Raw genomic sequence first — 26,357 nt, 5'->3', positions numbered from 1 at the left:
GAAAGACAGAATAAAGGTACACCTCAATAACTCTACAAAGAAAGGAGTTAACAGATGCCTATTGGTGTTGACAGAACCAGAAACAATGGCACACTTAAAGTTACAAAGGTACGCAATAGAGGAACCAAAAAACCCACAGAAACCAAAAATGCTTTAGAGGAGAGAAAAGAGGAAGGTTGTAATGTTACAAATGATCTAATTCCCTATGGAACTGGCCATAAGTAAATGTCTAAAACTGATAAAGTAAGAAATTGTGGCTTAAAGTTATTATTTAGTAATATGAAAATAATCACGAGAAGAGCCTGAAACAGAAACCACTGAAAGTTAAGAATGATTTCCTCTCAGATAGCCTCATCCACTAGAGGGCAGACAGCAGAAGCAAGAAGAACTACAATCCTGCAGCCTGTGGAACAAAAACCATATTCACAGAAAGAAAGACAAGATGAAAAGGCAGAGGGCTATGCATCAGATGAAGGAACAAGATAAAACTCCAGGAAAACAACTAAATGAAGTGGAAATAGGCAACCTTCCAGAAAAAAAATTCAGAATAATGATAGTGAAGATGCCCAGGACCTCAGAAAAAGAATGGAGGTAAAGACTGAGAAGATGTAAGAAATGTTTAACAAAGACCTAGAAGAATTAAAGAACAAACAAACAGAGATGAACAATACAATAACTGAAATGAAAAATACACTAGAAGGAATCAATGCAGAATAACTGAGGCAGAAGAACGGATAAGTGACCTGGAAGACAGAATGGTGGAATTCACTGCTGCGGAACAGAATAAAGAAAAAAGAATGAAAAGAAATGAAGACAGTCTAAGAGACCTCTGGGACAACATTAAACACAACAACATTCACATTATAGGGGTCCCAGAAGGAGAAGAGAGAGAGAAAGGACCCGAGAAAATAAGTGAAGCGATTATAATTGAAAACTTCCCTAACACGGGAAAGGAAATAGCCACCCAAGTCCAGGAAGCTCAGAGAGTCCCATACAGGATAAACCCAAGGAGAAACACGCCCAGATACATAGTAATCAAATTGGCAAAAATTAAAGACAAAGAAAAATTATTGAAAGCAGCAAGGGAAAAACGACAAATAACATACAAGGGAACTCCCATAAGGTTAACAGCTGATTTCTCAGCAGAAACTCTACAAGCCAGAAGGGAGTGGCATGATATACTTAAAATGATGAAAGGGAAGGACCTACAAACCAAGATTACTGTACCTGGCAAGGATCTCATTCAGATTCGATGGAGAAATCAAAAGCTTTACAGACAAGTGAAAGCTAAGAGAATTCAGCACCACCAAACCAGCTCTACAACAAATGCTAAAGGAACTTCTCTAAGTGGGAAACACAAGAGAAGAAAAGGACCTACAAAAACAAACTCAAAACAATTAAGGAAATGGTAATAGGAACACACATATCAATAATGACCTGAGATGTGAATGGATTAAATGCTCCAACCAAAAGACACAGGCTCGCTGAATGGATACAAAAACAAGAGCCATATATGTGCTGTCTACAAGAGACCCACTTCAGACCTAGGTACACATACAGACTGAAAGTGAGGGGATGGAAAAAGATATTCCATGCAAATGCAAATCAAAAGAAAGCTGGAGTAGCAATACTCATATCAGATAAAATAGACTTTAAAATAAAGAATGTTGGGCTTCCCTGGTGGCACAGTGGTTGAGAGTCCGCCTGCCGATGCAGGGGACACGGATTCGTGCCCCGGTCCAGGAAGATCCCACATGCCCCGGAGCAGCTGAGCCCGTGAGCCATGGCTGCTAAGCCTGAACATCCAGAGCCTGTGCTCCGCAACGGGAGAGGCCACAACAGTGAGAGGCCCACGTACCACAAAGAAACAAAACAAAACACGACAATCCAAACCTATGGTATGCAGCAAAAGCAGTTCTAAGAGGGAATTTTACAGTTATACAAGTCTACCTCAAGAAACAAGAAAAATCTCAAATAAACAATCTAACCTTACACCTAAAGGAACTAGAGAAAGAAGAACCAACAAAACCCAAAGTTAGCAGAGGAAACAAATCATAAAGATCAGAGCAGAAATAAATAGAAACAAAGAAAACAATAGCAAAGATCAATAAAAGTAAAAGCTGGTTCCTTGAGAAGATAAACAAAATTGATAAACCATTAGCCAGACTCATCAAGAAAAAGAGGGAGAGGACTCAAATAAAATTGGAAATGAAAAAGAAGTTACAACAGACACTGCAGAAATACCAAGCATCCTAGAGATTACTACAAGCAACTCTATGCCATTAAAATGGACTACCTGGAAGAAATGGACAAATTCTTAGAAAGGTAGAACCTTCCAAGACTGAACCAGGAAGAAACAGAAAATATGAACAGACCATTCACAAGCAATGAAATTGAAACTGTGATTAAAAATCTTCCAACAAACAGAAGCCCAGGACCAGATGGCTTCACAGGTGAATTCTATCAAACATTTAGAGAAGAGCTAACACCCATCCTTCTCAAACTCTTCCAAAAAATTGCAGAGGAAGGAACACTCCCAAACTCATTCTATGAGGCCACCATCACCCTGATACCAAAACCAGACAAAGATACTACAAAAAAAGAAAGTTACAGACCAATATCACTGATGAATATAGATGCAAAAATCCTCAACAAAATACTAGCAAACAGAACCCAACAACATATTAAAAGGATCACACACCATGATCAAGTGGGATTTATCCCAGGGATGCAAGGATTCTTCAATATACACAAATCAATCAATGTGATACACCATATTAACAAATTGAAGAATAAAAACCATATGATCATCTCATTAGATGCAGAAAAAGCTTCTGACAAAATTCAACACCAATTTATGATAAAAACTCTCCAGAAAGTGGGCATAGAGGGAACCCACCTCAACATAATAAAGGCCATATATGACAAACCCACAGCAAAGATCATTCTCAATGGTGAAAAACTGAAAGCATTTCCTCTAAGACCAGGAACAAGACAAGGATGTCCACTCTCACCACTATTATTCAACATAGTTTTGGAAGTCCTAGCCAAGGCAATCAGAGAAGAAAAAGAAATAAAAGGAATACAAATTGGAAAAGAAGAAGTAAAACTGTCCCTGTTTGCAGATGACATGATACTATACATAGAGAATCCTAAAGATGCCATCAGAAAACTACTAGAGCTATTCAATGAATTTGGTAAAGTTGCAGGAAACAAAATTAATGCACAGAAATCTCTTGCATTCCTATACACTAATGATGAAAAATCTGAAAGAGAAATTAAGCAAACTCTCCCATTTACCATTGCAACAAAAAGAATAAAATACCTAGGGAGACAAAAGACCTGTATGCAGAAAACTGTAAGACAGTGATGAAAGAAATCAAAGATGACATAAAGAGATGGAGAAATATAACATGTTCTTGGATTGGAAGAATCAATATTGTGAAAATGACTATACTACTCAAAGCAGTCTACCAATTCAGTGCAATCCCCATCAAATTACCAATGGCATTTTTTACAGAACTAGAACAAAAAAAATCTTAAAATTTGTATGGAGACACAAAAGACCCTGAATAGGCAAAGTGGTTGTGAGGGAAAAAAACGGAGCTGGAGGAATCAGACTCCCTGTGTTCAGACTATACTACAAAGCTACAGTAATCAAGACAACATGGTACTGGCACAAAAACAGAAATATAGATCAGTGGAACAGAATAGAAAGCCCAGAGATAAACCCACGCACCTATGGTCAACTAATCTATGACAAAGGATGCTAGAATATACAATGGAGAAAAGACAGTCTCTTCAATAAGTGGTGCTGGGAAAACTGGACAGCTACATGTAAAAGAATGAAATCAGAACACTCCCTAACACCATACACAAAAATAAACTCAAAATGGATTAGAGACCTAAATGTAAGACCAGACACTATAAAACTCGTAGGGGAAAACATAGGAAGAACACTTTTTGACATAAATCACAGCAAGATCTTTTTTGATCCACCTCCTAAAGTAATGGAAATAAAAATAAAAATAAACAAATGGGACCTAATAAAAAAAAAAAAAGAATGATTTCCTCTGGAGAGTGGCATTAGAGGTTAACAAGGGATAGGGCAACAGATGATTTTTTTTGGTAAACCCCTCGCACTACCTTAAAAACTATATACATTTGATTAAAATGTAATATACTTTGATTAAAATGTAAAAAAGAATTTATTAAAAAAATACTAGTTTATAATTATATGAAAATCAGATCAACCCTACCTAAACTTGCTAACTTAGGACAAGGGACAGGAAAATCACCTAAAAGAAGGTAAGAACTACTTTTAACAAATTATCAGTTTGTTAGAGGATTAGAACACCTAAATGTATCTGTGAACATTCCTCTATGTGAAACTTAAAAGGCAACATGTAAGAACTCCATGTCAGAAGCCAAACATGGGTCACATAAACAGAACTGTGCCAGGGAAGCTCTATCTTGATAACGAACAAAACCAGAAATTGTTTAAAACTGTTTGGTTTGTATATATAAGAAGCAGAAAACATAAAAAGGATAAACAAATAACAAAATGTTAACAATGGCTATTTGAGAGTGAGGAGAGCATGGGTGACTGTATTTTGCCCTTTGTTCTTTGCTGTATATTCTCAATTCATCTCAGTTTTTCAGACAGCATTAATCACACACAATAGTAAGAAAAATACATCATGATCTAGGACACACCTGTATTCATATAATAATATTACCCTAACTATACATAATTCATATCAGAATTTTCTAATCCACTCTACTGCATGTAAATGCTTTTCATGATCCATGAAATTGATTTCAACACCCATTTTATCAAACTCTTTTCAATAAACACATATTTAACACGATTAAATGTTATTAAAAATAATACTTCATCAAGAAAATGATATCTTGGCACATCATCCATTCTGGCTTTTTGAGAACATTTAGATAGTTTTAAGAGTAGCTCTTGTTTTCTTCACCTTTTTGTCTATGTATCACTTTCTAGGGGATATAAAAAAGCAACTGACTGTTTTTAGCTTTGTTTCTTTTCCATTTGTCTCTGGATATAAAAGCAATTGGAAAATCTTCTTTAATATTTATGTGGCTACTATTTACTAAAGCAAGCATCTTTTATATTGCTAGCACAATCTCTGGAAATTAGAGCACAGAAAAACACAAAACATATTCACAGGAATCAAATCAGCATTTTATAGTCACTTTATCCTTTTTGCTAACTACTCATACTCTCAATTGCCTAATAATCTGCGGACTTTCATGAAGCCCTAATTTCTCTTCCTTCTTTAATCTACTCAGTTGCAGTCTTTTTTCCTGTCATTGACTTATATGTGAAAACTATGTGTAACTGGTTGTTTCTGTATGTAAAGGAAGGGGGGAAAAAAGAGAGAGAAGGAAGAAGGGCAGGAGGGAGGAAAGCAGAAAGGAGAGGAAAAACACCTGAGCAGGAGAAAATGTGGGTATGCATTTGAGCATAAATTGAGTAAGTGACATATACCTCTATCTGTGAATATACCTTTGTCAATAAAGGTGGAAGGTATATCTTTTCTTTTGGGCCACAACTTATGCCTATTTTGGAATTCAAGACATGGATGGTAAACTCGTGGGGGCCATAGAACAGGTAATTTGCATGCATTAATTTGTAAGCTGTGGGGTTGTCTGAGGGAGGACATTAACTTTAGTGCCTATAGAAAATGGGAAGGTCTGGACACATGGCATCTGTTTTTAGTCTTGTTTCTCTACCTTCCCTGCCCCCTGTCAGTTCCCAAGGATTCCTGGGATGCAGGCATATACTGAAGGAATCGCTTTTATAACAGACTATGAAACCAGGAGGCATAAGCAGCCTGCCTCCAGTAGTCAACAAAAGCCAGCCCAGAGAAGCAGAGAGAGAATTTCTTTCCCTTTCTAAGCAGAACACAGGCTTACTCTTGCCTCTCTATGACACTAAGAGCAATCATTCCAAAACACAAATCTAATCACACTGCTCCCCTGCCTATTATAATCAATAAATTTCCAATGATTTTAGGGAAATGTCTAAATCTTTAACATAGCTTACAAGGACTCTCATGAGCTTACTCCACCCATACGCACGCTACATTCTAACAGCCCCCTCTCCAACTTTGTATCATCCATTCTGAACTTCTTTCAAAACTGAAAAGGTAACAAGCTTTCTTGCTGTTCCCTCTGCCTAGAGTACTTTTTAAAAATATATATTTATTTATGGCTGGAGCGTGGGCTCAAGAGCGCAGGCTCAGTAGTTGTAGTGCACAGGCTTAGTTGCTCCACAGCATGTGGGATCTTCCTGGACCAGGGCTCAAACCCGTGTCCCCTGCATTGGCAGGTGGATTCTTAACCACTGCGCCACCTGGGAAATCCCTGTCCAGAGTACTCTTCCCTTCACTCTTCATCTGCTCTTCCCTCACCCATCAGGCCACAGCTTTCATATTTCTTCCTTTGGGAAAACTTCCTGACTCTTCAAAGGCCAGGTTAGGAATCTCTATACTCTGTGTATCTATAGCACTTTAAACACACACAGTAATTAAGAGTGCTTATGAAAATTTTAAATTAAATCATCTGTCTCTCTACTCTATTATTAATTGTTATATCCCCAGATCAGACAAAATATTGGCAAATGAAAAGATCTCAACAAATATTAACTGGCAGCTCTCCAACTGTGTTGTGAAGGTTTCCATACTCTGCAACTAACCTGCAGTTTGCTTTCATTACCCTCTTGTGGCAAGGACCTTCCTGAGGCACTTCTTAAGGTTAGTAACTTAGATCTTCTTTTACCTCCTCAAATCCAATTTCTAATTAAGAAGAATAAGAAAAATAGTACTTTTTGAAAAATTCCTAAAAACTTAAATAAAAAATCTTAAGATTTATCCTCTCAAAATTCTACAGGATAAAAAAAAAAGTCAATAGTAGTGAACTCCTTATCTCATCATTATAAAACTATCTGCTACACAGTAAATCTGATTGGCATCAGGTATATCTTACACTCCTCCAAAAGATACCTTATCTACTGAAGCACAAACCTGATCTCATTATTCACTGCTAATGGAGCCTCCAAAGCACTAACACCCCCCAGGAAATCAAAAGAGTCCAGATGTACTAATCAACAAGGCACAAGGGAAAACACTTGATGCCAAAAGGGTAGCAATAACTATCCATCTAGAAAAATAAACTGTGGTCCAAATTCCATATATAGAAAAGTAAGAAGTGCATTCCTGCCTTACAGATCACTCTAATCTTGGCTCCTGGCTACTCTTTTAGAGGACAGGTTCTCAAGCTCTGGAACTGTACCTTCTACCTTATCTCTGAGGTAGAGAGGTTCCACTGCTCCAGGCCTCATGCTGGTGACACTTAGCTTAGGCTAGGTTCTGACAAATGCAAAAAACAGATAAAGGGAGAAGTATTGAAGGAGAGCTTTAACATCTATCTTTCTTCAGTCCTCAACGAGAGCTATTCCACTTCCATTAGTCTATCTTCCAGAAACATTTACACAAGTGTATCAAGATGTATGCAGAAAGCGTTTATTTACCATGTATATAACAGATTTCTTAAAAACTTGAATGTCTATTAAGAGGGATGGTTAAATATACCTAATTTATATTCTTACGGACTATTATGCAATCATTATAAAGCTAGGTGTACTGACATGGAAAGATGCCCATGATGCTTTGTTTAACTTAAAAAAAAATGAAGAATATCATACAAAACATGATTCCATTTTTTAGTTTTAAAAAAAGGAAAAAATGGAAAATAATGAAGGAAAGAGAAGGGAGAAAAAAGAGAAAGGAGAAAACTTTGGGATCAGACACATGTTTTATATATAGAAAGACTTTGGAAGACTACACAATAATCAATTAACAACTGTTTACCTCTGGTAGGGTACCTTCACGTTTTTACTTGATATACTTTCGTACCACTCAAATTTTTAAGAATTTTCTTTCAATAATGAGTATCTATTACTTTTTTTTGAATTTTTTAAAATCGAAATATAGTTGATTTACAATGTTGTGTTAGTTTCAGGTATACAACAAAGTGAGTTAATTATATACATACATATATGTTATTACTTTTTAAATTAAAAATAAAGTATAATGATTAAAATGAAACTCTTTAAATATGTGTTGCTTTTTTTAAATAACAGAACTGATTTTCAACTTAGGTAAAATATCAATGGCAAAATTATTCATCCATACTTCATATTCTCTACATAAAAATTTATTCACAAGAACTTGAAGATTTTTGACATTAAAAAAAATATAAAGGTACATACAAAGTTGTGTGTTGTAAGTGGAACATTCTCCAACACTTCTACATGCAATTCCTCTCCAGTAAGCCAGGAAATATCAGTATCCCAGCCAATTGGTTTCTTCTCTCTGAAAAGTGTAGACACAGCCTTTCTTGGTTATCATACCTAAAGATCTTCATAAACCTCATGCTGAAGATATGAAAATTGGTTATTAGGGGCTAGTAATGGTGAGGGAGTTTTGGCTCCCTGGTCTTCCATCGTTAGAAATTTAAATGGCAATAAATTAATGTTTAAGTTTACCCCAAATAAATGTATCACTCTTGGACAAACAGCAGGGTAAAGAGATGTACTCTTTTCTTCAAGTCAGCTCCAGAAAAGACCTACAACAGCAGAAAATGGATTGTTCCTGGGGTCCCCCCCCCAAAAAAAATCACAGGTATGGATTTACCTACCCATTCAAAGAAAAAGAGTACTCAAGGGATAATATGCCCCAAAAAGGAGACTTTTTTTTTGTTTTTTAAAAAAATGGGACTCAAAATTGGGGTTGAGGGGCTCATGGCACAATGTTAGATGCTTTCTGAAAAATAATTCAATATAAAATGTTAACTTTGCTAAGTCTTTTGTGAAACTGTGAGTTTATATTAAAAATAAAGGACTGGGAAAGAGTCCATTATTCAAATAAGACACATAAAAAATAGTTCAAAAATTTTAAGAATCTCAAACCCTAAACAAAGTCATTTGATCAGACAAACAAACACTATCATCACAAGAAATTATCTAATGTTAACTCCTCAAAGGGCCTACAAGATTTCTTTAGGCTAATTAACTTAGTTTTAATATTTTTTTCCTGAAGTTGATTTTCAATACCCTAGGTTTGGGTAAAGATCTTACAGAAAACCCCAAAATTTCATGTCTGAGTTTTTTTTTTTCCTTTTTTAAACAAAGTTTCACATCACATACAAACCCATACCCATCCTGAATTCTGTAAACAGCACAGCACTCTGGGATTAGACCTCTCATCATCAGTGCTTTCTTTAGGCTGTCCCGGACTGTAACTCCACACCTTGCAGGTACCTATGGTATAATAAACATATGATATGAGGTAAAGGAAATAAATTATATATTTCTTCACATCATTGAAAAAAACCAAAAATTTACCTTTATAACACCTTTAAAATGTCATATGGATTACTGTCAGAAAATTATTTCACTAACTTAATATTAATGGGAAATTATGACTCAAGTATCTATTATTACTCACCAACTTAAATCAAATAATTCTTAGTTTTTTATTAAAATTACAAAATATATTAAACATATAAAAGAACAGAAAATACTACAGATCCCTATGTGCTCACCACTGAGAAATAATAGATGTCAACATTTAAAGCAAAATCAATTTTGATCCAACATTGTTCAAAGCTGAAAACTCTAATCCTTCAATCATAATGATGGTCCCTAAGAGATGTCTTACTGATCCTAAACATAGCAGAAGAAAATACTTGTCTTAATGTGTACAGTTGATATTTGCTGTTTAGTTGTTTAGCACTCCTATTTCCTCTGGGAACCCACCCTTCCCTAAAAACCACATGGTTCTGGAGAGGCCATCAATCACAAGGGTCACTACTTTTCTGGCTACACATGACATAAGCTGGCTAATCCCATATTCCTAATCCAGGGCTAGATATATGACCAAACAGTACCAGAGTTCTTTCCTTAACTGAGAGATGGACACTGGTTGAGAGAAGTTTGTTTCTACTGTAGTTAAAGTATTCCAAAAGGATAGAAATCTGGAGTCCCTAATGGCCATCTTCCCTACTACAGTGAGAAAACCTGGCTACAGAATGAAGCTAACCTAAGGAGAAGCAGAGATGACATTAGGAGCGGGGAGAATAGAGGCACTGAAAAATAGAGATAAGAATCTTTCTGTATATTTGAAGTTATCTCTATCCTGGCCTTTTCTGCCAGTGACCCATCTCCCCAGATATTAATCTGAATAATTTAGAACTGAAAAAGGACTGACACAGTGTAGACTAAAGTGAAGCAATGGGAGTTCAGGTTGGTCAGTCTTTATGGGGGGAGGGGAGTGCAGACAGAGGAAATGTTAGTTAATAACAAAATTAAAGGTTTCATTCTTTTAAATCACTAAAGTACTTAGCAAACCAAAAGTTTCCAAAGAAATTGGGAAACTTATGCTAGAGGGGGAAAAATGGAGTGAAAATGAATATAAGACAGCTGAATCTAAACAGTATATTGAAGGGGAACAATCGAGAAAGCCAAATTAGGACCTAAGATTAGATAACAAGGAGGCAGATTTTCGCTCAATATAACCGTTAAAACTATCCAGCAAGGGAAAAGTTTACCATGAGGGAGTAGGTTCATCATTGGAAATATTCAAGAGACTGGATTGGTACAGTTGATCCTCTTTATTCATAGACTCTGCATTTGCAAATTTGTCTGTTTGCTAAAATTTATTTGTAACCCCAAAATCAATACTTGCAGTGCTTTTGCAGACATGCGCAGAGGACTGAAAAATTTGAGTTGCTCAAGGCATACTTTCCCAGCTGAGGTTAATCAAGGTGACACTGCCTTCTTTTTCTAGCTCTTATACTGTAGACAAGTGCCAGGTGACTTTTAAGCTAATGGACCCCAGTCGGCTGTGAAGAAATAAACAATCTAGGGGCCAATATACAGAGGCCATCTTTGGCTCATTTATAACAGTAATCCTGCATTTCTCCTAGGAGCAATGGTTCAGTATTCACTAATTCAGAGAATGTATAGAACATAACTACTGCAAATCGTGAGAACTGGCCATACCTTCCAGAAATAATGAACAGATGGGAAAGCTTACTTTTTCCCTCTGCAACTCAAATTCTGCCTACTCTAAAGCAAAAACTTCTTGATTGGCAACCCTATCTTTAGTTTTAAACCCCATCCAATCTATCCTATCCCCATGTTATCAGTGAAATCTTTCTAAAGAAGGTATTCTTAACATGTGTGCGTGTCAAATACTTCTGAGAACCTGATGAAAGCCTTAGATACTCTCTCTGGAACATAAAATTTCAAGCTCATTATGGACTGCTGAGGAGTCCACTGAACTCAGATTTAGAATCCCATTCTAAGATATAACCTTACATTTCATTAGTCTTCTCAAAATTTTCCAGTTATTTATAGGACAAAATTCAAATTCCTTAATATGGCATACAAGGTCATCAATGGGCTGGGGCTATCAACCTTTCAGTTCCTTTGGTAATTCCCCTCATGCACTCATGTAATACCATCTTCTAATATAGCTATGCTCCCTTATGCTTCTCTGAACAGGATGATTCCAAGGTGTATATATGTTTCATCAGTAGCCAAAATTTGGTTATCCACTCTTATCACCAAGGGAAAGTCACCTATCAGTCCTTCATTCACTTCTGTAGGTTGATTTTTGTTCCTTCATGATACCTGTTCAACAGACTGACAGACCAAAAGAATAAAACAGAAAGACCAAAGCAGACTCCAACACATAAAGAAAATCAAAATAAAATGAAGGTAGAATCTGAAATAGGATAAAGATGAACTTTTAAATAACTGATGTTGGAACTACTGGAACCAATCTAGGAAAAAAAGGTTCACCCCTACTACATACTGTATACTAGGGTAAATTCCAAATGGAGCAAATATTTAAATGTTGAAGGAAGGAGGGGACAAACCATAAAAGAACTGGAAGAAACACATGGCAAGCTCCTTTATAACCTCAAGTGAAGAAGGCCTATAAATCTATGATGCAAAGTCTGGAAGCCATAAAAGAAAAATGTTAAATTCACCTACACATAACTAAGAACTTTTTAGATGGCAAAACACACACAACATACTACAGTCAGCCCTCCATATCGTGGGTGCCACATCAGTGGATTCAACCAACTGAGGATCAAAAATATTCAGAAAAAAATTCCAGAAAATTCCAAAAAAGCAAAACTTAAATTTGCCTACTATAAGTAATCTAGAGATGATTTAAAGTATACAGGAGGATGTGCATAGGTTATATGCAAATACTATGCCATTTTATATAAGGGACTTGAGCATCCAAGGATTTTGGTATCCTCAGGGGGTCCTGGAATCAATCCCCTGCACATACTGAGGGATGACTATATAAGCAAAGTCAAAAGACAAATGCAAACTGGGAAAAAAATATTTGCAACTTATATAAGAGGCATATAATCTTCATGATATATAAAGAGCTCCTGAAAAATTGAGATCAGGATCAATGGGCAAAGGACATGAAAGACAGTTCAGGAAAACAGAAATATAAACGGCCTTCAAACTTATGATAAGGTGTTCAACCTCAGAGAAAAGCAAACTCAAACTTGCCAAAATACCTTTCATTTATCACATTGGCAAAAATACAAAAGTTTGACCACATACTCTGTTGATGAGGCTATGGTAAACAGGCATCTCATACACTGCTGATAGCAATGCAAGACTAAGCAAAACCTGTGAAGCAAAATTTGAAAGTTTCTTATCAAAATTACAAGTGTAAATTTCTCTTTGATCAAGGAAGTCTACTTTTGGCATACCATAATTTGACTGGTAAACTATAGTACACCTATACAATGGAATCTATAGCTATAAAAAAAAGAATATTTAAGCATACTATACGTGGAAATGGAAGATTTCCAGGATAGCCTACATGAACATTAAAAGCAAAATACAGAATGATATATACAGTATGATACCTTGTGTGTATGAAGAGGAGTGGAGAAATAAGAATATATCTTTCTATTTTCTTCTTGCTACATGAAGAAACCCAGAAAACACACACACGCACACACACAACCAAATAAAAATAGTTACCTAAAAGGTACAGGGGAAACTGGATGTATAGAGGTAGAGGTGGAAACAAGATTTCCTGATGTAAATACCACATGAAAGAATTACCTATTCAAAAAGGAAAAGGGGAAGGGGAGCACTGTCTCAAATTTTAAGGCTGAAAAGACTAAAAAGATATTTTCAAAAGAACCAGGTTAATGCCTCTTCTCCAAATTACAAAATTAAATGTCTCCGATTAGGCTGTCAAAGCAGCAATAACTTTTCTCTAAAATAATTTAAAAACAAGCATCCTACCTTAACAAAGATCTACAGTCAACATAATCATCTGAATATTTGCCAAAGGAAAATTTAGACCAAAACAAAATGTATCAGTCTAAACTTTAACATACCAGTTTTTAAAGTGAACATAAATCATCTTTTATCAATGGATTCATGATGGTCTACCACATTACCCTACTTTTGTGTATGTTTAAAATTTTCCCTATAAAATGTTCTCTTAAAACCTTAAGAACTCCTTCTTAAAGGAGTGGCCATCAAAATTCAGGTGGCCATCACAATTACTACATGTTTAATTATCTGAGCTAGTAGATTAATTTGGTAGTTTAAATTCTTTACAATGCAGATTTTATTACATGCTTTAAGTGAACTTCATGATACACTGAGATCTCCTTGTATAAACTGGCACAGATTATACATGCTAATATATGGGTTTTTAAAATAAACCTAAATTTATAGCTTCCTGATTTTGTCATAATTTATCTTGATGTCAAGTCCTTTTTTAGGACTGTTAAACCAGTCATAATATAGTTTATTATTATAGACTGTTAAACCAATTCACAATATAATAAAAGAAAAAATTTAATATGATCTGCTTATAACATGGTCTTTTTTTTTTTTTTTTTTTTTTTTTTTTTTTTTGCACGCTACTTGGTCCTCTCACTGCTGTGGCCTCTCCCGTTGCGGAGCACAAGGCACAAGCTCTGGACGCGCAGGCTCAGCCGCTCCGCGGCATGTGGGATCTTCCCGGACCGGGGCACGAACTGGTGTCCCCTGCATCGGTAGGCGGACTCTCAACCACTGCGCCACCGGGGAAGCCCAACATGGTCTTTTTAAAGTAAAGAGAGGCTGACTATATATACTACCAAAACTTCCTAAGGTGAAAGTGATTTTAGAATTAAGTATGCCTCCTGGTCAAGCTGTATTTAACTGACAAAGAACAAGTGATAAAGGTGGTAGGTCTTTTACTCCTAAATTGCTGGTCCCAATTAAATCAAAAACCAAAACTAAATTTAATCAATTACCTCATTAGACCTCCAAGGGGGAAAACTTATCTAGCAACAGATTAAGTCCTTTCACTGTGGCAAAAGTTAATAGAATTTATGAGTCAAGAATGTCCCAGACTTCACAGCTATTTTATTACAATTAAACACAGTATTTTAAATATCAACATGAGTTAATACTGCTCCATATAGTACTCTGCCTCACAAAGTCACTATGAGGATCAAATGAGAGTGTGGGGGAACATTTTTACAAACTGTAAACCACCATGCAACAGGTATTCTTCTTGTCTACAAAACGATGGAATGTGTAACCCTCTTTCATCACTTGCAGATCTTAGAGGTCTCTGCTTTGCTTTTGCTAAAAAAAATAATAATAATAAAGGGAGAGGGAGGGTATTCTCTGGGGTTCTAGCATTTACTCTAATGATGTCCCTTTACTCAATCTATTCCATTAAAACTACTTACTTGTGCTAGTAAGAGTTAGAGTTTCCTACACGTTTTTGTGCTCTTTACATGTTTTTCCTCAAACTGGCTAAAACAAGAACAGCTTGTTTAGCTTCTCCTTATCTCTTCCATTCCATAAACATTTCTTGCTTTAATTATCACACAACCAAGGCATGATTTTGAAGGATCCAACAATGCCCTATCTGTCCCACTGTCCTTCCTTTCATTATGTCAGATACAATCAGGGTTAATACCAATCAGCAGATATTTATTTACAAATCTCAGGCTATGGTAAACCCAAAGACTCATTCTTTCAAAAATACTTATAGAACACCTACTAATTGTTAGACACCAAAAAAAGATAGGAAACAAAAAAAGATAAGCTGCTTTGAGAGCTTCCTCCCCACAGATGTTAAAATTAATTTAGTAGTTTTAGATATTTTTTTCAGACATCTGGTATTTACAGCCTTTGAACCAAATCTGCATTTCCCATTGAGAGATCCACTTACAGGTCTGCAACTTGGAAATACCCCGTTACCTGTAGACAAAGAGTCCTCTATAAAGATGTTCATATTTTAGCACCGTTAGTAATAACAAAAAAAACTGAACATAACCTAGATGTCTGTCAGGATAAACTATGTTAAACTGAAAAGAATCAGACCTATATGTATCAACACATACATATGTATACCTTGAAATTATAATTTTGAATAAAAAGGACAAGATGTTGAACATTACATACAGTATCATACTATTTTATATATTAAAAAAATGCTTATAGGTACATATCCATGTAGTAAAATATAAAAACATTGATTGAATGTACCCCACATTTATCACAGTGGCTACTTCTTGGGGGACAAGGTGGGATGAAGGATGTTTGGGAAGGGAATGGGACAGGTAAGAGGAACGTAAATATATATATATTTATGTACGTATGTATGGATATATGTTATGTGTGTGTGTAATATGAAGCAAATATAACAAACATTAATACTTGTTCATTGTAGGTGACTAAACACAGGTGTTTAATATATTGTCCTTTATACTTTTCCATATAAATTAGTTTCCTAAATAAAGAAGTTAAAAACCTTATGAATGTTCTTTTCTAAACCTTTGCTACTTCCTCAAATCAGCATGAATATGTTCATCAGGTTTTTTTTCCTAGTGGCACCTGTTTCTTTTTAACTTTCTATTTTTCTTTTGTTCTATGTTCTTTGAATTTTTCCAACTCTACTATGAAAAATTTCAAACACAGAAAATTAGAAGGAGTGGTACAATTAACATCCAAGTTCTCTCAGATCCTAAAATTATTTTTTCATATTTGTTTTCTCTCTTTAACATTTTGTTTCCATCATACCATTTGAAAGTAAGTTCTAAATTGACTGAGATAGAATTCAGAATAGTGATTACTCTTGAAGGTGGTCACTGAATTGAGGGAACACAAGAGAACACTCACATTAGAAATGTTCTATATCTTGGTCTGCATGGCACTTACACATGTAGAAAGTCACTGAGCTGTACACCTGAGATTTGTACACTTTACTATATGTAAGTTTTATTTCAAAAAAGGGGCAGGAGGGAGATTGCAGGCATCATGACAATTTACCCCTAAATATTTAAGCATGTATTTCCTAATAAAGACATTCTCCTACATAAAAATATCTCTATTGTCACACTTAAGAAAACTAATAATTCCATAAGAACACATTATATTCAATCAACACTCAACATTTCCTATCTCAAGAAGGACTTCTACAGCTCTTCCCCACCCTGGTCCCAAACCAGGATCACACAATGCATTTGTTTGTTTTGTCTCTTTAGTCTTATTCAGTGTAGAATAATCCCCAACCGTTTATCCTCTATGACACTGAGTCCAGGCTGTATGGTCTTAAAGAATGTCCACCATCTGAATTTGTCTAATTGCTTCCTCATGGTGCTTAACTTTTCCCTTTATCCCATGTTTCTTATAAAATGTAAAGTCCAGAAGTTTAACACTCAACACAATCATTTTTAGCAATAATACTTCAGAGATGATGACTCATCCGCTGAGTTTTAAATTTTAAGGCCACCTAGAAATTCTATTTGGTTCCTTCTTAGGAATCTAATCCTGATATTTTAAAATCTTCTAATGTACTGATGGTAGACTGTTTCCTTGCATATTATAACTTGTGATTTTGACCTTGTCATTGAGGCATTCTGTATGTGAATTCCATGAGACCTATATGGGCTAAGGGAGGGTTTGCATTTGTTTCTGCCCAGTGCCTGAATGCTATTACCACTTCAGGACCACTTGTTAATTTCTTGGGTTAAGAATTCCTGAATAATGCAGGTATTATAATCATGAACCCTACACACTATGATATGAACAGGTCTATAGTTAAGAATTCACAAGGGAAACTTTAACCTTTATTTGGGGCCCTGGCACTAGTACTCAGACTTGAGTGTGGTTCAAGTTTGACAGACAGGTATAACTGTCAAATCCAATGCTAAAAACAATACAATTTGTTCCAGTTAAGGAACACAGACTTAGGCACCAAATAATTGTCTTTTCCATTCTTGTTTGAAATGGATGCTTACATTTGCATGACCACTGGGTATCACACTTCATTTTCAACAACTAGTCTTTCTGAAAAATACAAAGAAAAAGCAATGATGATATTAAAGTTGACTCACCACCGTCCTCTGTTTATTGGGCAGGAAGACTCTAACGATAGGTTTTTGTGGTGACTTGGGGTTGCTCCGTGACACATCTGTGGGATTTTGAAAAACTGAAAGAGATGAAGGCAGCACTGAAAGGCTAGAAGAGGAAGAAGATGTAACGGTGTCTGTTGATGCAGAGCTAGAAACAGAAAAATCAGTTCCATTCCCCAGGGATTCCAATAACTGTTGTTCTCTTTGTTGGAGGGCATCTAGCTTGCTGGTGTATTCTTCATAGGCCTATAAAATAAAGTAGACTTACATTGAATCTGGACTTTTTCCTGATAGTAACAAAAGGAAATATGAAATTTAAGTCTTTGATTATAATCTCTTTATAATCTAGCTAACACGATTTTGTATTACAAATTATAAAATAAGTGCTGGAAATGTTGTAAATTAGTACTTTTACCTTTAAATTGATAAATCTTTTGTTATAAGACACTACACGTCTAGAAAGTGACACACACACACATATATGTCTATAATAGCCATGAATATTAATTTAAAAAAAACAGTATTTGCAATTTTCTGGCCAAATCACAATGTATATTCCAAACTACATATCTAACATAAGATAAAATACTAATACATCACAGATAAATACCCTATTAATTTTTTTTCCAGAAAAGCTGCAGGCATATAAGGTTTCACACTTCTCTCTGTCTCTCTCTCTCTAAAGAACTGAGAGAGAGGCTGAAAAGGAGATGAGGTGTTAAGAGATCTGTCAAAAAACACGAGTAAGGTACACAGTGTCAGATCTCACCATTACCACCAAAATTTCCTCAACAGGGATTAGAGGATGTATAACTGCCACTTTTTTTTCTGGAACAGCTATTAGTTAGAATACCTTCTTTTACTCACTATGGATATCTTATGACCTCCCCTTTTCCATCAAATACTGCTTAGAGAACAGAATTTTGTTTGAAAAGGTAGTTTACACCCTGCAGTCAAGAAATTTTGAGGCCATTATCCATCAGGGTATCTTTCTAGAAGTTTCATTTTACTAAAGCTATAAGGTCAAATGATCACATGATATCATATTCTAAAAGTAGGAAGAATCTTGGAAACAGAATGATACTGAACATAAAGAGATGGAATGAACTGGAATGTATGTGTCCATGGTTCTTTGAGGCAGTAGTAATCACCTTCCCCCACACTGTAATCCATCATGTCTCCCTACCACCCCAAATAGATGCAACACTATAAAGGTTTATGAAAGGCTACAAAGATTTAAAAGAATCAAAGATTCTAAAAAAGGCATTTCCCATCACTTAGTAGGCTACAAAGAAGCAGATGGATGCATTTTTATTTGTGCAAGTATTGTACATGAGAAATAAACAAAGAATATTCTTGATACAAGATAAGAGTAAGGAAAGGGGGGGTCTTAAAAGGTTAGCATTTAGATAGATGGAGTTAAGTGGGGAGAAGAGAGTACTGTGTAGCACAGGAGAAATTCTGTAACAGAGTAAGGAGGTAAGAAATTTTAAGACATAGAGGAAAACTATGGACTAGTATAGCTGAATGTCATACAATACCTGGGACATATCAAGGGATCAACAGATGTTTGTGAAATTTAAGTGAAGAACAGGAACACAAATAATAAGACTGGAAAAGTAGGTAAGGGACCAGCTCGTAGAGAATGTATATACTATGTCATGAAGCCTGAACTTCATTCTATAAGCAAGGGAGAATTATCTAAGGTAGAGGAGAATAAAGGAGAAATTTCATTACAATATAGGCCACCACACCTGATATGCTTGATCCTACCATATAATTTTGGGGGGGTTGGGGAGGGAAAATACTAAAATGAGCCACTGAAGTAACGGGCCTAAACTACACCAAAATGCCCTCTCCTTTACAATCTAATAGTTGTCCAACACTGACCCTGAAATGTTTCACAGCATCTCAAGCATTATAACCAAATCAGTCCAAAATTTTCTGAGCTGTATTTCTATTTAGCTTTCAGTTCAACGGGCTAATTACTTAAGGGCATCTTTTTCAGTATGATCCACTTATTGGATTTCGATCATTCAATAAATATATATTGAGCACACATGTACCTAGTAGTGTTAGGGGCTCAAACCACAAAAATGAAAACTAACACAATTCCTACACTTTGAAGATTATGTACATGCAGCCTGGGAGACAAAAATTCCTCCTTGCGTAGATCAAATATTCTTATTTACTCTCACCTGGGCAAGTACATTTACTACACAAAGTTAGGCTTAGGAAAAGTAATAAATGTAAACAAGTTTTCTGAAGGTTCTTTATCAATATATTAGCCTTAATTCTTGAAAATATATTGTTCCCTCCACTGTGGATTACAATCTATTATTTCACTGCATTTATCAATAACTCTTCCTTAAGTACAAAACATTTACTTATTCCACCTCTCTCCATCCTCATAGCTTCAATCTACCAAGGTACTTGCCTACCTTGTTTTGTACCTGGTTTGACTCATTTCACCCCATTATCCTTGCTGCATTCCGTGTGGATGCTGATTACTCTTACAACACTCCTGCCTTGAAGTTCTCTAAACCTCATATCTATAAAGGCATTTGTTTCTACTCTACCTTCAAGATCCAGAGACACAAACAGTTCTTTACCAAAGAGTTCCAAATGATGACAAGATCTCAACTGGGAACCTCCCATACCCCTATGCACACACACTTATCCCACTGTCTTAAATTTCATCCTCACTACCACACTAATCTGTTCATTGTCAACATTAATCCCTTAATGCTTCTCAGATTTCTTTGCTATTTTACCTCCCATACTTCGTGGCTCACCATTTCAACAATGCCAATGGTAACATCTTAGATTGTCTGGTTAATTCTTATTTTTTTTTAAATTATTTTTTGCGGTACGCGGGCCTGTCACTGTTGTGGCCTCTCCCGTGGCGGAGCACAGGCTCCGGACGCGCAGGCTCAGCGGCCATGGCTCACGGGCCCAGCTGCTCCGCGGCACGTGGGATCTTTCCAGACCGGGGCACGAACCCGTGTCCCCTGCATCGGCAGGCGGACTCTCAACCACTGCGCCACCAGGGAAGCCCAATTCTTATTCTTTTACCAACTTGCTTGCCAAATACCAACTTTGGGTAAATTCTATCATTCAATTACCCCATTCTTTCTCTCAGGTTACCACACATTAATGAAGAAAATAATAAAACAAGGCCAACTGGTTCCATTATCGATTCATGGAAATTAGCCTTTCACACTACTATATGAAAATTTGTACTTATTTATTTCATTTTTTTAAAAAAATTATTTATTTATTTTTGGCTGCGTTGGGTCTTTGTTGCTATGCATGGGCTTTCTCTAGTTGTGGTGAGCGGGGGTTATTCTTCATTGCAGCACGCGGGCTTCTCATTGAGGTGGCTTCTCTTGTTGTGGAGCACAGGCTCTAGGTGCACAGGCTTCAGTAGTTGTCGCACACGGGCTCAGAAGTTGTGGCTCCCAGGCTCTAGAGCGCAGGCTCAGTATTTGTGGCCCACGGGCTTAGTTGCTCCGCGGCATGTGGGATCTTTCCAGACCAGGGCTCGAACCCGTGTCCACTGCATTGGCAGGCAGATTCCCAACCACTGCGCCACCAGGGAAGCCCCTGTACTTATTTTTAAATCATATTACATTTCTCACAATACTTACTCCCACCTTTCCTATGCGTCTCTGGATCCTAACTTCATCCCCCAACCTTCAATTCGCTCAAGAAAATAGCATTACCTTCAAATTTACTCTGAAGATCAAAGCCATCAAATAAAAGCTTCCTCTTCTTTCTTTGTCCAATCAATTCTCCCCATCTTTCCCCATCCTTCTTTTGCTCTCAATTTAGTATTAACACTGGATGTTTAGAGCCTCTTCTGTGGAGGTCTTGGTTCATCATGATCTCCATTTTCTCTCATATCTTCCAACTTTCCCTTTTTCTCTGTTTTCTTACCCTGCAAACTTGAGCAAGTCCTCCCACATAAACATACACTTCAAGCACCATTACCACCATCAACAAAATTCCTTTGGTGCTTCAAGAAGCTGCAGAAACCAGATATTTCTTCAGGAGGGAGCTTTTCCAAACCCCATTCCTTCTCATCAAAGTCCTACTTATTTTTCAAAGTTTAATTCAAAGGTCTGCTTGATAAAAATCCAAAATTGGTATTTTCTTTTCACCTCCTTTGGAGTATTACCACACTCTTCTTTATATGGCTTTAAAAAAAATCATTTGTGAAAAAACTTTGTGAGCATTAAGTGAAATAATACTAGCAAAGGAAGTTATTACAGCAAAAACCCAATAAATACTTCTATTAGTAGTAACAAGTAGTACTAGTTCTTATCGTTATTACCGTATTACTTCACTGAGTTCTCAACATGACTCTACTAAACTATAAGGTAGTTGAGGGCACAGCTCACGTTATTTATTTATTCATTCATTCATTTAATGGATTCTCTTTTCAAATTGAAGTATAGTTCATTTATTTTTGAACTTAAAAAAGAATGTAAGAACACGATATTATTAAGATGAAAATACACTCCTCAAATTGATCTACAGATTCAGTGCAATCCTTATCAAAATCCCAGCTGGCTTGTTTTTGCAGAAATGGACAAGCTGATCTTAAAATTCACACAGAAGTACAAAGTACTTGGAATAAGCAAAACAATCTTGAAAAAGAACAGAGTTTGGAGATTTACATTTCCAGATTTCAAAAGTTACTATAAAGCTACAGTAATCAAAACATATGATATTGATACACATATTAAAAAAACACAATAGATTGAGAGTCCAGAAAAAAAGGCTTACATTTACGGTTAACTGGTTTTTGACAATATTACTGGTACAACTGAATATCTGCATGCAGAAGAATGAAGTTGGACTACTACCTAACATCATATTACAAAATTAACTCAAAGTGTTTTCTTAGAAGAAAACACAGAAGTAAATCATCATGATCCTGGATTGCGCAATGGTTTCTTAGATGACACACCAAAACACAGCAACCAAAGAAAAAGTAGATAAACTCGACTTCATCAAAATTAAAGCTTTTGTGCTTCAAAAGACACTATCAAGAGAGTGAAAAAAAGACATCCCACAGAATGGGAGAAAATACTTGCAAATCATATCTGATAAGGATTTCCTACCAAGAATATATAAAGAACTCTTACAACTCAGTAATAAAAAGGCAACCCAGTTTTTTAAATGGGCAAAGGATTTGAATAGACATTTTTCCCAAGAAGATATACAAACGGCTAATAAGCACATGAAAAAGATGCTTAATATCATTAGTCACCAAAGAATTACAAATCAAAATACCACAATGAGATGCCAATTCACACCTACTAGGATGGCAATAACAATAATAAATGGAAAATAACAAGTGTTGGTGATGATGTATAGGAACTGGAACCCTCACACATTGCTTGTGGGAATGTAAAATGGTGCAGCCACTTTGGAAAACAGTCTGGTAGTTCCTCAAAAAGTTAAAACACAGAGTTACCAAAGGACACAGCAATTCCATCCCTAGGTACATAACTAAAAGAAGTGAAAACATATGCCTACCACAAAAACTTATACATGAATGTTCATAGCAGCTTTATTCATGATAGCCCAAAAGTGGAAACAACCTAAACGTCCATCAGTTGATTAATGGATAAACAAAATGTGACATATCCACATGATAGAATATTAGCCATAAAAAGGAATAAATGCTACAATGAATGCTACATGCTACAACATGGCTGCATTTTGAAAACATTCTGCTAAGGTGAAAGCAGCCTGTCACAAAAGGCCACATTGTGTATGATTCCATTTACACGAAATGTCCAAATAGGCAAATCCACAGATTTAGAAAGTAGATCAGTGGTTACCAGGGGCTGGAGAGAACGACTGCCAATGGGTAAAGGGTTTCTTTTTGGGGTGATGAAAATGTTTTGGAATTAGATGGTGGTGATGACTGTACAATTCTGTGCATATGCTACAAACTACGCAATTGTACACTTGAAAAAAGTGAATCTTATGGTATATGAATTATTTCCCAATTAAAAATGGGAAGATGGGGACTTCCCTGGCAGTCCAGTGGTTAAGACTTCGCCTCCCAATGCAGGGGGTTTGGGTTCAATCCCTGGTCGGGGAGCTAAGAACCCACATGCCTCATGGCCAAGAAACCAAAACATAAACAACAGAAACAATATTGTAACAAATTCAATAAAGGCTTTAAATAAAATAAAATAAAAATAAAAATGGGAAGAAAATTAAGGATGTATTTAAGTAAAACATAATGGGAAAAAGCAGTGGAAGAAAAAAATTTTATCATTAGAGTTCATTATATTTATTCTTTTGAACTTAATCTTACAAGACACAATGAAACCTTTCAAACTGCCCACGAGTGATAATTAATGAACCGTTCTGCATTCCAAAGGAAGCACCTAGCTTCCACTATTATTTTCTTTGCAGATTTTTTTTTGGGCGGGGCCTCAGTGAGTGGTATGTAGAACTTCCCTGACCGGGAATTGAACCTGTGCCCCCTGTACTAGAAGCACAGAATCTTAACCACTGGACCACCATGGGAGTCCCAGTATTATTTTCATTGCAGTATTTGTTTTGATAAATGTCTCTGCATTATCCTGGGTTCTACACAGACTACAGATCAGAAAGGCTGTCAGCATCATAATAATGATATAGCAATTAAGAGCACAGGCTCTGATTAAAAAAGAAAAAAAAAGAAGACATACACGTGTAGAAAATGTAAGCAGTTATAGAAGAGTCATAAAAAAAGAAAAAGAACACAGGTTCTGAATTCAGAATGTCTGGCTTCAAACTTTGGCTACCCCATTACTAGTTGTGTAACCCTTGTCATGTTATTATTAAAACCCTCTGTGCCTGAGCTTCTTCATCTATAAAATGGAAATGAGAATATTGAATATAACTCACAGGGCAGGTTGAGGATTAAATGACCTACTGTATGCTTAGAACAGTTCCTGGCACAGCAAGCACTCAATAAATGTTAGGAGCTTTATTGTCATCATCTGTCTGTCTGTAGGGGACTCCAGCATACATATAAATTCGGTGATAGCTTGGGTTCAGTGTTAACACTAGATATGTAGGGTTATTCCAGAAACTTTATCCCATCACCTCTGGAATCCAATATATCAGGTCTAGAAAGAAGAATCTACTACTAGAAAAGCACTTAGCATTTTATCTTACACACAGAAGGCATTCAAAAAATTTGTTGGATGAGTAAATAAAGAAGAATTGGGAGAAAAATAAGAAATTCTGGGGAATGACTTAGGGGAAACTCATCTTTTCTTCCTCTGTATGATGGTAATAAGAAAAGACTGGAACCAACGACTGAAAAGACAAACCTGAAATTCTTTAGAGTACAACAGTTCATTTCACTGCAGTTATCATCAAGGGAATCAACAGAATGTTAATTATTATTCATATGCCAGTTGGAGAAAATCTAGAACTTAAAAGCTCATTTTTAAATAGTACATAGAAAAAAGAAAGCCACAAGGATTTCTGATGGTGATATAAATGATTTCATTCTGTTCTGCTAAAAGGAAGAAATGGAGAGATAGGTAAAGATTTATCTTTCTATGAAAACACCAAAGGGGTTTCTTTTGAAATGCTATAGCACAACTTCTACTTGCCAGCACACAAACTAATCTGAAGCCAAACTGTGAACACTGGGAAAATTTTACTCTTTAGCCTCTTATTTCAGGAAATGTAAGCACAGTCACTAGTCTAGGGGTGTATGTAACCCCATTCTGGTTGGTGAAATGCAGAGACTTGTAAAGGATTTTGGGGGGAAGGTATTCCTCCTTGAAAGGGCTCAGTACACCAGAGAACATCTGTGATCCCTTCTTCCTGATTTGACGTGTTGTCTTAGAGTATGATTCTCAGATGTGCTGCAGTTATGACAGAAAAAAATCAAAAGGGCTACAGCAATCTACCCCACTGTCTGACAACCTTGAGCTGTAGAACAATCTTTGAATAATTTACCTCCATGTTTCTTGTATGGGAGTGGAAATTAAAACCCCTACATGTTTGGACAAATTGTTATTTTTTTGCAGATTAAAAACATTTGTAATTTTTATAGATCTCCTAGACATATTCTCTATTTTTTCTGATCTTTCCTTTAATATTTTCCGTCTTTGTTTCTTTCTACTTTCTGGAAGATGTCCTTAACTTTATAGCATTTATTTGTTTATATGCACATGCAGATACACACACACATGTATTTAAATTTTCTGTTATGCCATTTTAATTTACTATTTTAGTTTCCAAGAGCTCTTTCTTATTGTTATTTTTGCTTCTTTAGTACAACCATGAAACAAGAACAGATTACTATATTTTATCTTATTTTTGATGTTAATTATAGTTATTTTCAAATTTTCTTCTGTTCTCTGCACTGTTTCTGAGTTCCTTTTGACCATTTCTGCCATTATCTTTCCTGTTAATGGCTTTCTTTAAATATCTGGTTATTTATTTATTTGTTAATCTTTTTAAAAAAAAATTATTTATTTATTTTATTTTTGGCTGCGTTGGGTCTTCTTGCTGTGCGCTGGCTTTCTCTACTTGCGGCGAGCGGGGGCTACTCTTGGTTGTGGTGTGCGGGCTTCTCACTGAGGTGGCTTGTCTTATTGCAGAGCATGGACTCTAGGCATGCAGGCTCAGTAGTTGTGGCTCGCAGGCTCTAGAGCGCAGGCTCAGCTGTTGTGGCACACAGGCTTAGCTGCTCCATGGCATGTGGGATCTTCCTGGAACACGGCTCGAACCCATGTCCCCTGCACTGGCAGGCGGATTCTTAACCACTGTGCCACCAGGGAAGTCCCTATCTAGTTATTCTTAACTGTCCA

The 26,357-nt window shown here is 36.1% G+C and overlaps 1 protein-coding gene across 11 annotated transcripts in view; it reads right to left on the bottom strand.

Moving 5' to 3' along the window:
• The window catches only part of BRAF (B-Raf proto-oncogene, serine/threonine kinase), a 146,561-nt gene that overhangs the window by 61,705 nt on the left and 58,499 nt on the right, over positions 1-26,357 (bottom strand). For all 11 annotated transcript variants that reach the window (XM_059073484.2, XM_059073483.2, XM_067041984.1 and 8 more), the window contains exons 3-5: positions 17,494-17,757; positions 9,249-9,352; positions 8,303-8,405 (exon numbers count right to left, since the gene is read on the bottom strand). In XM_059073484.2, coding sequence (XP_058929467.1) covers positions 8,303-8,405; positions 9,249-9,352; positions 17,494-17,757 — 471 coding nt within the window. The remainder of the gene's footprint in view (positions 1-8,302; positions 8,406-9,248; positions 9,353-17,493; positions 17,758-26,357) is intronic.

Source organism: Kogia breviceps, chromosome 9, assembly GCF_026419965.1.
Source record: "Kogia breviceps isolate mKogBre1 chromosome 9, mKogBre1 haplotype 1, whole genome shotgun sequence".
NCBI classification, from domain to species: Eukaryota; Metazoa; Chordata; class Mammalia; order Artiodactyla; family Physeteridae; genus Kogia; species Kogia breviceps.
The sequence above is the reverse complement of the archived record's forward strand: the minus strand, read 5'-3'. Positions and strand labels throughout refer to the sequence as shown.